Source organism: Pinus tabuliformis, chromosome J, assembly GCF_031772625.1.
Source record: "Pinus tabuliformis cultivar Carrire ecotype Pingquan chromosome J, CPIR1, whole genome shotgun sequence".
NCBI lineage: Eukaryota > Viridiplantae > Streptophyta > Pinopsida > Pinales > Pinaceae > Pinus > Pinus tabuliformis.
Genome location: NC_142295.1, coordinates 650,127,592 through 650,145,690, shown reverse-complemented (window position 1 = coordinate 650,145,690; position 18,099 = coordinate 650,127,592). Strand labels below are relative to the sequence as shown.

At 37.4% G+C, this 18,099-nt stretch overlaps 1 protein-coding gene across 3 annotated transcripts in view; it reads right to left on the bottom strand.

The window, feature by feature from the left end:
- The window catches only part of LOC149228591 (uncharacterized), a 510,588-nt gene that overhangs the window by 308,018 nt on the left and 184,471 nt on the right, over positions 1 to 18,099 (bottom strand). For all 3 annotated transcript variants that reach the window (XM_089378284.1, XM_089378285.1, XM_089378286.1), the window contains 2 exons: positions 4,667 to 4,750; positions 4,494 to 4,535 (listed from right to left, as the gene is read on the bottom strand). In XM_089378284.1, coding sequence (XP_089234410.1) covers positions 4,494 to 4,535; positions 4,667 to 4,750 — 126 coding nt within the window. The remainder of the gene's footprint in view (positions 1 to 4,493; positions 4,536 to 4,666; positions 4,751 to 18,099) is intronic.

Genomic DNA, 18,099 nt, shown 5'->3' with positions numbered 1-18,099 from the left:
AATAGTCGAGATTAGTCAGTCTTGTGTCGGATCAGCAGGAATTTTGTCGGGTGAAGTGAGGTAAAACTCACTCATATTTTCCACCAATATTTTCTCTATAAAGGATTGCTGAGCATCCTAGATTGTATTCAGATATTTATTGCCAATAATAAGAATCCTCAAATCTACTGCATCGGTTTCCCACATTGGGTTTTTCTGGGGACGATTGTCCAAAAACAAGTGTCTCAATGTGATTGTTCATATGTTGATGTTTCTCTTGCCGTTTAATTTTCAGTTCTTGTTTGTGAAGTCTACAACTAAATTTATTTTGGTATTTACTGAAATATTGGTAAATAATTTATCATAAATAAGTAGGAGAAATAAATCAATTATTGCAACAAATTTTCACAATAACACCATCTCCTCAAGCCCTAGTTCACATGGAAATCAATCCTATTGAACTATGGCATAGAAGATATGGACATTTACATTATAAGGTTATTCCCTCTCTCAATCAATTGGTAAACGGAATTCCCAATATCAAAGAAGATCGTGGAGGAATATGCAAGGGATGTTGCTTAGGAAAGAATACAAGGAAGCCCTTTACAAGCAGTGAAACAAGGTCTAAATAAATATTGGACCTCATTCATTCAGATGTGTGTGGGCCTATGTCTGACAAATCACTTGGTGGTCATCTTTATTATGTAACCTTCATTGATGATCACTCTAGAAAGACATGGCTCTATCTACTCAAATCAAAGGACGAAGTATTTGAAAAGTTCAAGGAATTTAGATCTGAAGTAGAGACCTTAACCGAAAGAAGAATAAAGACTTTGAGATCCGATAATGGTAGAGAATACACTTCAAAAGAAATAATTGCATATTGCAAAGAAGCAAGAATTAAGAGGGAGCTTACTGTTCCCTACAATCCGAGCAGAATGGAGTTGCGGAAAAGAAAAATAGAAGACTTGAACAATGTATACGAACAATGATTTTTGATCAAGATATACCAATTTTCTATGGGGAGAAGCAACAATGACCGCAGTATATATACAAAATAGGAGTCCTCATAGAATCCTCGATAATATGACACCTAAAGAAGCATTCACGGGAAAGAAGCCATGTGTGGACCATCTATGAATCTTTGGATGCCCCGCATATATCCACGTTCCAAAGGAAAAACGAAATAAGCTAGATTCGACCCAGCAGAAAAGCTATTAAAGGAAGGCAATTCGACCTATTTGGAGCATTCACTCAACAAGTTCGATCTTCAAGGAAGAGAGGTAGAAAAGAGAGCGAAGTAGCTAAAGAAGGATGAAATTTGTTGGGAAGACCTAATTCAAGTTTCTGAACTATCTCTCACACGTGTGAAGTTTTTGGGTAGTTGCTAGGGCATAAATTCTGTGTCTACTGCAGGTCCGAAATAATGTTGCTGGCGATCGAAATTTCGCTGCTAGGTGCCAAAATTCTGGACAGAAGTCGTTGTTGGAGAGTTGTCACTTGGAGACTTTGACAAGGATCATCTATTGAAGGGAAGGGTTGACTTGATGGTTGGAGGAGGTCTTTATCTAGGTATAAGAAGTCTAGAAGTGTCTCATCATGATTTGAATCTACTAAAGGAAGAGTTTTGACAGGATTTTCCCCTTGTCGAGGTTCTTCCCTGGCTGAGCGCCTACATCATGTGTCTCTTGTTCTTGTAGTCTTCATATACATATAATTTGGTAATTGCTTGATGAAAGATAAACTAATTAAGAAGTAAAAGAAGCCAACATAATTCACAAGTAATTATCAAGAAAGAGGAATCCAACCCTAATTCCTATAAGCATTGATTTCTTAACAGCCTCTCCTTCCATGGGCCAAACTTTTCAACCCCACTTAACCTGTCCTCCACCCTCAAACCAAAAGTCATTTGACACTCTCAACCAACATAACTATCAAACAACGAAAAATGAGTAAACAATCTCCCTCTCAACCACCAAATCTCTAGGTATGTAGGTTGGTTATGCTTGTTGTTTAACACTTCTCAGCTGATAGGTTCACTGTTAATCTGATACCATCTAGAAAATTGTAGGCCCCACCCAATTTCAGTTTAAGGAATCACATCACTTTAATGCCCAACCCAACATAGATTTATGTTCTTGTTTTTAAACATGAATATTTGCTAAAGCATGAAACACATAAGCCCCTCTACTCTTTCACTTTCATTGTGAATAAATGCAACAAGCACACAAATTTCACACAATGACTTTTGGTCCAAAGACCCTCGAAAAACCCCGAAGAGAAAACCAATGAGAAGAGAGAGATTTTCATTAATTTCAGAGAAATTATTATAGCATTTATTATAGTAGTTAACTTATCTCATAGGAAATTACCCCTAAATTTCCTAGAATTTTGTGTTGTAGTTGCTCCTTAAAAAAATTCCTCATTTTCTATGCCATCACATCTAGAAATTTGTGCCTACCAATCCCCCCCAAGAAATTTGTGCCAACTACACAAATTCCCAACAATTCCTCCCTCAAAAATCGTTTTGGTTACTGACTAACAAATTGTAATTAATGTTGTCAAAATAACTTGATTTTCACACCCAGGTTTCTCGAGAATTCGTGCTACTACTTACAGCTCTGATTGCCACAATTTTGGTGTTATCAAACCCCTTAAAATTGGGTCAGAGTCCCTTGAAAATTGAGCTCAGGAAGCAACAATAAATGCAACCTACACTACTTCAATTTCAATGTTCTCTTCAGCAATAACAACATTAATCCTTTACTTGAATTTTGAGCCCATCCTCAGCCTTGGAATCCCTGTTAGACTAGTTGTACCCTCCTGTTGTACTGAGCCCCTCTCAAGTTGTGAATGACTCTCTCAGCCTTCTTTTGCTTCTCTTCTCCAACTCTCATGAAGAAATGTGCAAAATGGTGCCTTCTCCCCTTTCCTTTTTCCCTTTTGTTCTCTCATTAAGAAGAGAGACCTAACCCTAAGATCTAATGGTTGAGATTAAATCTAAGCCAATTAGATCAAGGGTGGAGATCTAATCTCTCATTGACCCATTAGTCACTATATGTTTATAAAGTCACGTTATGAATTTATTTCTCTTAAAGTCACTTAATGTTTATAAAGACACTTTATGACTTTATTTCTCATAAAGTCCCTTTATGACTTATAAACTCAGTTTAACTTTATTTCCCATAAAATTAAAGGGAGTAACATTTGGACACTCTTTCCTAGGCTAGACACTAAGCCTTAGGAACACTTGTCCTTGGTACTCATTTTTCTAACAGTTACAACAGCCATTTCCTATGAGCCATTGATCCAAGAATTCAGGGTCAAATGGATGGTGGTGACGTTTCATTGTCCACAATCACACCATAAAAGGAAGAAAATGTTTAATTTATTCTGAGCTATCAAATTAAATCCAAAATCCACCATGGTAATCCATTCACAGAACTAACAGTAGTTTGCAACACAGACAAGAGCAGTAATAATTGACCACAGAGAATTTTGCCAATGGATAAAATCAATGTAGCACGACTCTTATAAGACCCGCAGGCCTTGACGGGTTTTATAGCGAGACGGGTCATTCGCATAGAACCCGCAATTTCTACTCGTACCCACCAAATCTCGATAAAACTCGGCTACTCACATTGAACCCGTGAAGAAGAACATCTGACCCATGGAAACCATCAAAATTTGGATTTCTTTTTTTGTAGATCGTGTGGAGGGAAAGGGAAAATGGAGGGAAACTTTTACCGAGTCAATAGCCAGACGAGTCTTATACGGGTACAAGTCGTGCAACATTGGATAAAATCAAACACACCATGAACACATATATTCTACCACGGAACCCAACTGGGAAAACAAGCTTTAAATGGTTGCTCAACTTTCAATTTGGCGAGCTTTGGTTACAATGCAATTCATGGCTCTATGTACATACTCCCCCTCCTTGGCCAAAAGACCCATTTATAGTGAAGGAACAATAAGAAATAGCGAGAACTGGGGTAATGAAAAGGTCAACAAGCATGACCTTTCATTTCCCATTTCTTGCTTTTTTCTCTCCTATTTTAGTTTTTTTTTAATTAAGTCATGTTTTCTACTCTTTTTCTTATCCCACTTTGCATTGTCTTTTACATAGTTATTAACCTTCATTAATCAACGAATGACACTTGTAGGTACTGAGTCCTACAAGCATTCACTTGTTTGGATCCATTTCGAATCAAAAATTCATTTTCACTTTGTTTTTTTAATAAAAATGCTTTGTATATACTCCATTCATGCTCACAAAATAATAACATTATACAATCATAAATTACTTGGATAAAGCAGAAATATTTGACGTCACCTCCCAACACAAGGAAGAACAGCAAACATGTCTTGTTTGCACCCATTGCAACAGACACCAATAGGCATTTAAAAGATACACACACACACATATATATAAGAAAAAGGCTTATTCAAACATTCCAAAAATGGGTAAAATAAAAATAAAATGAACTTAAATTAGGAATAGTGAAACTTGCCAATATTTCAGATGAACGAATCTGAAGCCATTGCTCAATCATCTGCAAATAAATTATGAATATTACAAATAATTCCAAGATATTTTGTATGTTTGCATGCATCAACAGAAAGATGTTCAAAGTTCAAATAGCATAGCGCACAAATCATGCAAAACGTGAAAGTGTAGTAATACCAATGCCCACTGTAAACGCAATGCAGATGGAGTAATAACAAGAACTGGCCAAGCATCTTTGAGACATGAGGCAACAGCAATAGCCTGCAAAATGACATCAAATCAAAATCCAAAAACAAAAATCAATATACCCAATTCACATCAATACGGAAACATATAGGTAGCATGCTCTAATACAAATCTAAACAGAAGATAACATGATTATTGCATAATATACTATTGAAACCAATCTTCGAAGCAATAAATACCACATTAGACAGCATTCATAAAAACAAATTTGATTATATCGACATTTCAAAAATAATTTCAACAAAAAGAATCATCTATGCAACAAAATTTAAAAGGTTGTACCAGGTGCTGATCAGGCTGAGGAAGTTGAAGAGATTAGAGAATGACCACACCATGATGATATTGGAAAACATGTTAAGCAAGTAAAAAAACAAGAAAAAAAAAAACAAAAAACAAAAAAAACCTATCCATGGAAATCTAGGCATTTTTTAGGACAACAAACTAATGAGCAGAAACTAAATGGGAACAGGAAGACGACAGCAGCACATGCATCATCAACATTTGAATAATCTTCAACATGCATTTTAGCAGAAAACCAGGAAAAATGTACCAAACACCAATGTCCTCCAGTTGACACCAGCATTGCATTAGGATACAATGGTGGGATGTTGCTATTTTGTCTTTTAATCTCTTTTGTGTTGGAATTCTAAATAGGTTTGGTCTTCATAATTGTCATTGTACTTGCATCAATATGTATTTCAGTTAAAAACAAAAAGAAGAAAAATTGTTATTATTATTTTTAGTTGTCAAGCATGTTCTTCATGCTTAGTTTTGGTCAAAAGAAAATGTAAAAGGGCATGTTCTTCATGACCCTGGTGAAAAGAAGAAAATTTGAATTTAGTATGTCATTTGTCCCTCCAAGTCGCCAAGTCAGCCCTCCAAAAAGACAAAGCGGCCTGTCCAAAGGACATGTCCCTTCTCATGAACCATATATTGGCACCTATCCTCCACCATCTGGCAAACAATTCAGTGATCTTCTGTGGCAGAGAAACTCGGATCTGTGGCATGGAATCTGAGGCACATACGTTCTGAAATATGCGACCTATCTGTGGAAGACCATTTCTGAAATATGCGAGCTACCTGTGGAAGACTATCTTTGAAGTATGCGAGTTCCCTGAGGCAAAGTGTATCTGATGAATGTGAGTTCTCTGTGGCAATCTATCTCTGATATATGCGAGCTACTTATGACACTATATCGCTGTATTGTCACTGGTCAGCTATACTCCTATGGACTGAAGATGATTTGAGGACAGATAAGTGGTATCTTGTAAAAAGTATTGTGAACAATTGGAGTGTTGACTTGGCACTTTGATCACTGGTTAGCTTGACTTGGATTTCTCTTGCTGATGAAGAATCTACAAAGAAATGATTGATTTTCCCCTTGTGGGTTTTTCCCTAGCATCTGGCCTAATCTATAGTATCTCTTATATTGTGCAATTTCTTTATATTTTTCAATGTATAATTGTTTGATGACATAAGTAAATAAAGCAAATGCTAAAAGAAAACATAGATAACAGTTACAAGTAATTATCATGACTAGAAATTCTATGTTGCGTTGGAATTTCAACATTGTCATTTTCTATCTCGTCTTTTATTAGTACTTTAATTAAAGCACATATGGTCAAAAAGGTTTAATGGAATCAAAACTCGTCTTCCAGGTTTATAGCAGTGATTAATGCACCAGATGTGTGGGGGATGCTTCTTTCCAGAAAGTTAGCAGCTGATTTAGGTTGGTCTATTCAAATGGATCTATCTTACACCATTATTCCCACAGCAGCAGGTGGATTGGTCAGATTATACAAAGAAGTGGAAAGAAGATATCATGTGGAAGTTCCAAAAATATTGGAGAATGGTGAAGAAGTTGTGCCACGGGTCATGCACCGCATTTTGAATCAGAATTTGTCCAGCCAGTGTATCGTTTTTCTTCGTCACATCTTCCATCTTACTTTCCTAGCAGAAAAAGAAAGAGAGTTCAGTATGACAGCAACATACAACACAGTGATCAAGAAGCTCATCAACCAAAGAGGGTCAAATTTCGGCAAGGGACATCTAAAAAGAAACCTATTGATCTCCTAGTCAGCAAGCAGATGTCTGAGATTGAGCCAGATCGATGACATTAAATGCCATAGGGCATCGTTTATATAGTATCTCTAACCCTACTCTTTTTACTTTATGCTGTTAGCTAAATTTTACTTCATGCATTTATATTTTGTAGTTTTCAGTTTGTTAAAGTAGATTTTTTCTATTCCAATAAGATTTACTATATATGCATGATGATTTTGATTTTGAATAGATATCTATTTGATGGTCTTCTGTTTTCTTGGATGCAGGATCCTGGGGTTTTCACGTTACTTCATGCAAGCAAAGTGTCCCCATATGGAGCTAGATATTGCACGTTTTTTTTTCAAAGTTCCAACGAAGATGACATGCCAAAATTGTTTTTTCAAGGATCAGATCGTCATGTCATCAGTTTATTGAGTCTTTGTAAACCCATTCTGCAAATTTATAATGTAAATGATGCTAGTAAGACCATGTACGTATTTAACAACTTAGGTAAGCCTATAATTTTTGCAAAAGTTTTATCCTAGGAGATTTTCCATCTCACTGTTTCATTTGTGTTATTCAACACAAATGGTCGGCAAAGCTTTTCTCTCCAGCGTCACCCCAAAGCTAGGATGGAATTCTTAGTCAAAGGCTTAGGTGAGTCCTAATGTTCTAATCAGGTCTTCTGTAAAAGTGATTTGGGAACAATTTAAGCTAATTGGCTAAATTATTTTATTACAAATCACTTGTTCTACTAGATCATATTGTGTTGCAGAATTGAGTATGTAATTTGAAGGTCTATATCGAAAGGGTGTTCTCCCTTTGAGAGTTGAACTGTAAGAATCTTATGTAAAAAATATTTTAGTCCATGGTCCCTCATACTTAGACACCATGGCTAAAATATTGCAGGGTGGAAAAAATATTTAATCCCCTCGAGTGTCAATTAATTAATTTTTCTGGCAAAAATTAAATTAACCCTATGCCAGAAAATTAATTAATTAGAGTCAAAATTAGAGTCCTAGAGAAATTTAATTCTCCAAGTGGAAAAAATCGTGGGTATCAAAGAAATTAATTTTTGGAGGTCCCCCGCCAAGGGAATATTGGAAATTTCAAAAAGAAATGGACCCTTGGACTTTGGTGGTTAATTCAAAGTCAAATTTTTTAGGAAATTAACTCAAAATAATTAGTTTTGAGCTAATAAAAAATAATTAAAATGAGAAATTCGAAAATTCTTCAAAAATAAATGTTTTTAATAGTGGAGATTAAAAGATAATCAAATATTTTTCGACAGCTGAGATTATTCTGACGAGGGTCAAACCAACTAACCATTATTTTTCCACTTGGAGGATTTATCTATAAATTTTGAGAAAGGATATCTTCTGGGATATAGCGAAAATGCTAAGACATATAGAGTCTATCTTCCAGGGAGTAAGAAGGTAGTAGTTCGGTGGGATGTAAAGTTCATGGAGAATAGAGCTTTCAGGAAATCCCAAAAGATGTCTTCCGAGGAGCAGTCGAAAGATGAGTCGTTGGTCAAGCCAACTAGCCATTATTTTTCCACTTGGAGGATTTATCTATAAATTAAGAGTCATTTGAGTTTAAAGCCATTTGATGTTTGGCTAAGAAAATTTTGCATCAAAGTTGATATAACACTACTGTCCCACTAGGAACATTTTTTGAATCATAATAAATACTTTGGGGTGCAGTTCATGGCGTTTATTGTCTACTGATTTGTGGTATGTGTTAGGTATGGGAATTCCTATATTGTGCTTAATTTTTTTAAAGTTTGTTTATTCATTAGATGTGGATAAGAAAATTTTATTGGTAGGTTTTGGGTCTATCTTAGGTGATCCGTTTCACCATATGTCTAACAAGCTTTCTTGAGAAAAATATATAGCATTTGCAAGTTTCCCAGTCCTTGGGCTCCAAGTTCAGAAACTGTGGATGTAGGTTGATCTTGTTTGGACTTCGAATATTTTTATGGTTTATCTAAGGTTGTTGCTTGCCTCTGTTCTTCAAAGTACACTTAGCGATTTATCAAAAAAATGTTTAGAAAAAAATATTTCCCAAAATTCCTTTTAAAAGCATTGTATATTTTTACAATTGTAAATAAATTTGTTTAATATATTTTGTAAATTATTTTTTCTAACTAGGGTTTTGAGCTTTTTGTAAATATAGTGGTTTTTGGTATTTGTGAATTCATTTTTGCATGTGTAATCAAGCAAGAAGAGTTGCATTAGAGCTAAATCTAGGCCCTTGAGGGTAAGATCTAGTTTCTAAAATCTTTTGCAAGACCATCCATTGAAGAATTTGCAACAAACTGAAGATCTGAAGAAAAAAAAATCAGCGTTGGGGTTTCAAGTTTTATGGCTCCTAAGCTCGGATTTGCCTTCTCCAAGGCCAATGTCTCCCTCCTAGTGCCATGTATCATCCCTCCTGGGGCTCACGTCACACTTTCTAACCTTTTGGAGGCTAGTCGTATCCCCTTAATAGGTTTGCTCTCTAAACCCTCATTTTATCTCTGTTCTGCTTCAGCTGTAATAAACTCTTTGTAACAGTGAATTAAATGCCCGAAAATCACATCTCAATGATCTAAACACCTCAATAATTTCATGACAAATTTTTGCTAGTGTTTTGGATACTTGGGCATGATATTTCTAGCTTAGATCTAGTCATTTCCTTGCTGGAATATCTCTGCATAACTAACTAGATCAGATCTAATATATATCTGAAGATCACATCTTAGAGGGCTTAAAAATCTAAATTCCAAATCTGGAATTTTTTGGCCACACTTTGGCAAGTTACTACACTAATGGTCATTGTTTGCATAATTTTCTCACTACTGTAATAAGAGATTTCAGATCTGATATATTCTAAATATTTCATCCTAAGTGGGCTAAAATTCATAAATTTACATTGGCAAGTCATTAGGCTACTCATTGGTCATTTTCTGTTTTATATGCTTGTTAATTTCTTGCTTTGAAGTGACATACTTATTGTTGTCCTATGCTACATCATAAATAGTTTTTTTATGATTAAATTGGCTCACGATGGTTTATATTGTCAAGTTATAACAATTGCTTGTCTTGTGTTAAATTTGAAGGATAGTTAACTTAGCACTAAAATCACTCAAAGATCTAAGCTCTAAACCTTCTAATATTGTTGATAGTCTAAGAGACTTTTGCCATTAACTTCTAATTGGCATTTTGGTTGAAGCATTGTTGAGAAATTTGTTGAATAAGTGCTCTAAATTAAGTTCATAATCTCATACTCTTTCACCATCTTAAGAAGCTTTGGTAATTCTATTGTCTATCTTGAGCAATTGGCATCTTAAGTTTTATTCTAATTGAGCATCTTTCAATATTGGCATTGTCTAAGAACATAATCTTGGCATAAGATTGTTAATTGTCATCATTAGAATATTTTGACTAATCGGTATTTTGTGGATTTGACGTTGGCACTAAGTTATTGGCACTTCCTTCGTTATAAGATTGCATTTAATTTATAAGTACTCTTGTCTTTAAAGATTCATCATTCTTAAAGTACTTAAGCAAATCTCTTGTCTTTAAAGATTCATCATAACTTAAAGTACTTAAGCAAATCTTAAGCCAAGAGTTCACCCATAATCATTGCATAAGCATTCTAGGCTTAACTTGCACTAATAAATTACCTCCAAGCATTAGCTTGGTTGATAGACTCCTAGGACAACCCTTTCTCATCTAGCTTGAGGGATTTAGCCCCTTTTTAGTGGGTTAACATAGTGACCTTACAGTCGTCAGAGCCACAATCTCTGCAACACCAAAGGCATGTTGACTTTTGGTAGCATCGGATATGCTCTAGCCTTGAAATTTGGAGGAGAGGCTAAGGCACATGAGATCTCCAAGACCCAAAAATCGTTTTGAGAAATTCCACCTAGATGAGGAGTTATAAATATAATTGATACTTTAATGGGTTCCTAAGTCTAAACTTAGGAAAATAAAAATATTAATGGGTATTAATAAAGATAAGGATGAGAAGCTCTTAAGAGACGAGAATCAAGTCTGTTTTAATCTTAGTCGTTGATGAAGAACTTAATCTCGGTTGTTGATTTGTCAATAGGAGAAGTATAAGGGAAGACTTGAGGATCATTTGGAGACACACTGGCAGATACTCAGTATCTCAAGGAAAATCGATTCTCAAGTAGAGGAGATCGATTTCAGAGGGAGAGCTGCAGGGTGGAGGAAGAGGAGGGCATCAGCAACAGGCAGTGACTAAGGAGGAGGTGACGCATGGACAATGGGAGACAGCGCAAAGTGAGACGCAGTCTAGAGGAGAGATGCAGAACTTACGCAGGCTAACGCAAAGGGACGCAGAGCCACTCAGAGCCATGTTGGGCCACGCAGAAGTGACGCAGGGGTGACGCAGAAGTGGGAGCAGGGTCTCCAAAGTGTCAGAAGGTCTCAAAAGGAAAGTCTCAAGTGTTTTCTGTCAGTTTCTCTGTAAAATCATTCCTTGTAAAAGCAATTGTTGTTGAAGATTAATAGAGCCCTCCTTTGTAGCACCGGTTTTCCCACATTGGGTTTTTCCGGGGACAATTGTCCAAAAATAACTGTGTTGATGTGATTGGTTCTTGTGCATGTATTTTTTCTCTAGGTAATTGTGTGATAACTTCAATAGAATTTATTTTAATATTTGTTGAAGGGATTTAGTAAATAACTTATTGTGAATAATAAGTACGTGAAATAAATCAGTTGTTGTAGTAGTAGAATTTCAGTTTAGAAATTCTCACATGGTATCAAAGCAGAGATCCGATAACAAGAGAGGAAAATCGATTATGGGTCAAGAGCACGATGTAGAGGCATCCACTCAAGGGGACTTGCGCAGATTTCCAAAAGAATGCACAAGGGTCATAAATTACGATTATTCTATGTTAGCTTCCAGATTGGAAGAAGAAGTCGCTTCTTAGCAAGCTCTACCTCCTCGGAGGTTTGGTATATAGACAATGGAGCTTCCTGGCATATGACAGGAATCCGAGAACGTTTTCAGATTATCAGGAGAAAGAATGAATTTTTAGATCACCATGGGGAATAAGGCAAAGTGTACTCCAGTAGGAAGAGGTACTATAGCTTTTCAAACCGAAGCAAGAGAGCGGCTTCAAGCAACCAATGTGCTACATGTGCCAAGATTGAGGATGAACTTACTTTCCGTATCTCAACTTCAAAACAGGGGCTATGACGTTTTCATCATTAAGGAGAAAGTATATGTCAAACACCCGAGTTGGAAAAAGAAGGCCCGGATTGGAATCAAAAGTAATAGGTTGTACAGGTTGCAGCAAGAATCACCAATGGCACTGATAGGCAGTAATGTAGACAAAGATTTGAATGAACTATGGCACAGGAGGATGGGACACTTCACCATGGGTCTCTAAGAATTCTCACGAAAACAATATCAGGAATTCCAGATCTAAGTACTGAGCGAGATGATGTATGCAGAAGGTGCACTCTGGGCAATTATGCCAAAGCAACGTTTTCCAGAAGTAACAATAGGGCTAAGAGTGTACTCGGATTGATACACTCAAACATCTGCGGATCGATGTCAACAAAAGCTCTTAGTAGTGCCGAATACTTCGTCACCTTCATCGATGACCATTCCAGGAAGACTTGGATCTACTTTCTGAAAACCAAGGATGAGGTTTTCGGTCGATTCAAAGAGTTCAAGGCTCTAGTGGAGAATATGACAAGAAAGAAGATAAAAGTGTTGCACTCAGACAATGGTGGAGAGCATGTTGACAAGGACTTCACCGATTTTTGTGCTAAGGAAGGCATCAGAAAAGAGTGGACAGCTCCCTACAATCCGGAGCGGAGTATCAGAAAGGAAAAACAAGACTATTGTGGAAGCAGCTAGGGCAATGTTGTATGATCAGGATATGCCTAAATTCCTGGGGGAAAAAGCATGCAGCACGACAGTTTATGTCTAGAACGGGACTCCTCATAGGGCATTGGGTAAAATCACTCTGGAGAAGGTCTTCACCGAGAAGACACCTGAAGTTAGTAATTTCAAGATATTTGGGAGTTTAGTATATTTTCGTACACCCGAAGAGAAGAGAAAGAAATTAGATCAAACCACTGAGAAAGGATATCTTCTGGGATATAGTGAAAATGCTAAGGCATATAGAGTCTATCTTCCAGGGAGTAGGAAGGTAGTAGTTCGGCGGGATGTAAAGTTCATGGAGAATAAAGCTTTCAGGAAATCCCAAAAGATGCCTTCCGAGGAGCAGTCGAAAGATGAGCCATTGGTCAAACCACTTCAACCAGCGGAAACTAGTACCATAAATGCTCCTGAAGACAAAGCTTCAGAAAAAGAGGAATCTTAGGAAGAGCAAGAGCTAATAGATGTGCCTACTACCAATGGAAGAACGAGCCGGGAACTCCGACAAATTCTATGGGATGCAGAAAACTTCATTGGTGCACCCAAGAATAGTAAAAGGGAGCGAAGTCAGCGACACAGATACCAGGCCTTAGTAGCTCAGGTTGGGGAACCTTCTAGTTTTTAGAAGGTTGTTCAACATTAAGTATGGGTGGACACTATGGTGGAGGAATCCAGCTCTATAATGGTCAATGATGTCTGGGAAGTGGTACCTAGGCCTCAGGATAGATGAGTGGTAGGTTTGAGATGGATCTACAAGGTCAAATATGTTTCAGATGGCAGTGTGGAGAAATACAAAGCTAGGTTTGTGGCTAAGGGGTATGCTCAGAAGGAAGGTATAGACTACGAAGAAACCTTCGCCCCAATAGCCAGGGTATACTTCTATTAGAATAGTGATATCTCTTGCAGCACAGATGAGGTGGGAGATTCATCAAATGGATGTCAAGACGACATTCTTGAATGGGGTAATAGAAGAGGAAATATACATTGAACAGCCAGAAGGTTTTGAGACACATGAGAAGAAGTCTCATGTATGTAGATTAAAAACAGCCTTGTATGGGCTTAAACAAGCACCTAGGGCATGGTACGGTCGAATTGATGGCTACTTGCAGAAGATGGGGTTCGTCAAGAGTGACGTAGACCCTAATCTCTACTATCTGGTCGTAGAGAATGAGCCTCTAATCCTAGTGTTATATGTGGATGATCTCTTCCTGGCAAGATCATCCAGGCTCATCAAAGGCCGCAAGAAGAACCTACACACAAAATTCGACATCAAGGATTTGGGACAGATGCATTATTTCCTGGCGTTGGAAGTGTAGCAGCAGAAGGGTGAGATCTTCCTTGGACAAGGGAGATATGCTACAGAAATCATGAAGAAATTCAGGATGCAGGACTGTAGACCTATGGCTACTTCAATGATCACCAACTGGAAGAAGATTGATGCATCAAAAGATAAAGACGTTGATCCAGACCAGAATCCCCAATACATGGCTTGGGACATCAAGTGATTCATGGTAAACATTTGGATCTCTTTCATTGCTACATATTTGGTGATCCACTCAATCTCGCCAATCTTGGTAGACACAAGGTTAAACGAACTACGCATGCAATCCAGAAGATGTGATCATATTGACCCTCCACAATCAAGCTTGTGGCTCTACAAACCCATGTGTTGTCTGTAATAACTTGGACAACATTCTTTGGCTCCACACTTTCTATTGCATAACCAATAATTGTGGAAATGAATGTTGCATCTTCCTCCACTCAAAATAGAAACTAGAGAATTGGGAGGAACTAAAACTGACAATATAGAGGCAAGAATCTTCTTACAAGAACTCAAAGGAGAAACTAATGATCTCAAAGAAGAAACAAGAGATTTGGGGAGAACTAAAATTGAAGATATAAAGGTAGGAATTTTCTTTCAATACATCTACTTCATCTCTCCATCAATAGCGCCTCTAAATTATCCAAAATTGCAAAGGTGCCCTACAAGTGTCAATCCATAATGACTTCCAAAGATGATCTAAATTACACAGAACTCCCATGTGGTGTTGCCAAGTGAGATCTAAAAAAACTTCATGATAATTGATCACCTCAATGTATCTTTGAGGTGAAACTTTTGTGATTCATATTGTATTGAGATCGTTCTTTCGGATTAACCACATCATCAGTTTTTTTGGTTGACATTTCGAACCAACTAATGTGGTTCATCATCAAGACGAAGATGAAGGATCTAATCTTGCTACAGGTTAAAATAATAGAGATGCATAATGCTCCAAATCATAACGTGGGAGACAATTAAAGACACTTTATAAGATACAATATTAAATTTCTAGTTAATATGTGATTGTTAGATTAGAAAATATTTAATACATTATTGACCTAGTAAATAATAAAATAATATTTTAAAATTTAATATTTTATAACATATAACTAATATTTATTAAAGTATATTAATAAATTACGAAGATTGACTGTTATATTACAATTTTATTATATAATAAAAATTAATATTTTATAACATATAACTAATCATTAAGGTTTGTGAATGCTAAGTACTAAAACCGATTGATTGGTTTGGGATTGCGGCTCTGAGCTCTGAGGTTCCCTCTGTTGTCGCCTTCGTCGGCTGGTTCAATGGCCCCCGAGGAGGGGCTAGCCCCCCCTCCACCCTTGCTTGAATCCTCTATCGACGCCGCCTTCCAATCCCCGGTGGCTTCCCTCCCCAAACATGCACAGTGGGTTGTTGTTGCTTCTAAGTTTGTTAAGCACAATGAAGAGATTAAGAATGTTTCCTTCCCAGCTGGAGCACGTCGAACTTCCCTACATTATGCCGAGAGAGCTATGATAGGTAAATTCACGGGTATGTGGCCTTCTCCAAGGTCGATGGAAGTTTGGATAGGGAAATCTTGGAAGCCAATAATGAAGGGAGATATTGCTCTCTCAACGGTGGGCAATGGGTTCTTCATTTTTCTGTTTGAAATAAAAGAGGACAGAGATGTAGTATTTCAAAATGGGCCATACTTCTTTGGTTCCAAAGGAATGTATTTGAAAAAATGGCCCTTGGACTTCAATCCAGATGAGGATATTCCCACTGCTATTCCAGTATGGGTCAAGCTTCCACGCCTTCCAATCTCATGTTGGAGTGATGACTGTCACTGGGCTATTGGTAATGGGGTGAGGAAATTCTTGGACAAGTCTGAACCCAAAGGCTCTGAATTCGCCTGTGCCAAAATATGTGCAGAAGTAGATTTGGAAAAGGGTCTGACAAATGAAATCAACCTAAGTTTGGGGGAATGGAAGCAAAGACAAATTCTGGACAATGAACAAATTCCATTCAAATGCAGACATTTCCATGATTACGGCCACTTTGCTATAGACTGTGCTAAAGCTAGGAAAGAAAAGTTTGGAAGCTCTTGCTGCTCATGAGGAGCAATGACAGAAACCAAAAAGAGCTCCGAAAGGAAACGAAAACATTGGCACAGACGTTTTGAGCCTGGGTCACAGGGTGGAAAACATTGAAGTAAAAGTCGAGACAGGCACTATGGGTGTGTTGAAAGAAGTCTTTGGATTTGGGGATGGCTTTGTCCCTCATGCTGAAAGTGTCGCAGGCGCCGCAATTCGAAACCTGGAACTTGGGGTTGGCGGCATAGAAGAACTGGCCATGCTTTCTGACTAGGCTTTGGGAGAAGTCGAACCTGATAGCAGCGGGTAGCAGTTTATTTTCTAGTCACATATCAATTTTTTCGATCAATAGAGTATGGTGGAGTCTTTTGGAAGGTCTATAGTATAAGCTATGTAAAAATCTCATACGTAAATGATACTGGTAGCAATAGGGTCCTTCATTTGTTTAAAATGTTGAACAATTATGAGAGCTCCCTCTCCAAGAATGTATGGGACCTAGCCCGTTTCCAGATTTTCTAATGAAAAAAGCTACCCGTTTTTAAAAAAATAAAATTATTAAGGTTTTATATTTATTAAAGTATATTAACAAAATAAACACCTCAATGTGTGTCGTTGTACAACTAACAAAGGAAGCCTTGCACTAGGTCCCCAGCAATGACACCAAACTATTATCACATAATAAACCCCTTTGAGTCTAAGAAACTAATTCACAAGTTAGGCCCTGCATATCACAAATCCTTGCATCTAATATATGGATCCATGGGCACGCAAGTTTTATTTGGCTAACATATGTGGGGCACACATCCTATGTCAAGTCTAACTCATGTTAGACACTCATAACCCACACATCACATACCCCACAGTCAATACGCCAAAAAAAATCCAAAGGTTCCAAAAACAATATGCAAATGGCCCTACTGTGTCAAGAAATGTGTCCCAACTTATCAACAAATATGTCCCAATGTGTATCGCATGTAGTTTTATCCTTTAAATGCTAGAGAAATTTATACATCTTTGTGTCTATAATTTGTTTCTATACTTTTCATATGCGACAAAGTGTTTTATTAAGGCACTTCGTGGTGTAAAGGTCATTGGTTCGGAACTCCGTGGGCAAAAATCTAGTCATGCTAAAGGCTAGTGTGGCCTAGGCTGGGTGCGATCCCAGGTGCTTTCGATGGCATAGATGCACCTAGGTCGCGGCTACTCAAGCCACAAGTTAGTCGTGCTAGTCATCTCAAGACTCACTTAAACTAGCAAACAATATATATATATATATATATAGATGTTCCACCAAGTTTCTGGGGTAGGGGGATGCACGAATGGAGAGACACACCGAGGGGACGCGTGGGAGCACCCCCAAATTTTAGGAAAATTCAAGGGGAGCGGGAAGGTGTCAGGGTGTGATTGTTATACACACATGATTCAAATTCAAATTCAATAATGAAATACATTGATTCTATTGGAAATACTGAGAGGGGTGAACCAGTGTTTCTTATCAATTAGTAACTTATTACATTTTCATAGCATTAACAACATATAGAACATCAACACATGAAGAGAATAGTGAAAAAGAAATTTTCAGTGGAAACCCTTCCAAGAGAAAAACCACTGAACACTTTTTGAATAATTTTATGAGTATATTATATGCTTCAGCTCCAATGGAAAAGGGAAGCCCCAACTCCCTAGTACTCTAGAAAAGCATTCAATTTTCCAGTTCCAACTGGAAGGACGCTCCAACGCCTTGGTTTTATCAACCGCTATTGATAGAATGATCCAACACCTTGCAATCTCCAACTTGCCCTAGCATCACCCTGCTACCCTGAAGTGTTTTCAAGCTACAACCTGAAGGTGACTTTAATCACCTGCCTTGCACCACCCAACCACCCTAAAAGTGATAGTTGAATGGAAAACAATTGTGGGCTCCCATACCATGGATAATGACCCACTTACAAAATCAAACTTCTACGAAAGATATAACAATGAAACCATTACCAGACTACAATAAAACGATA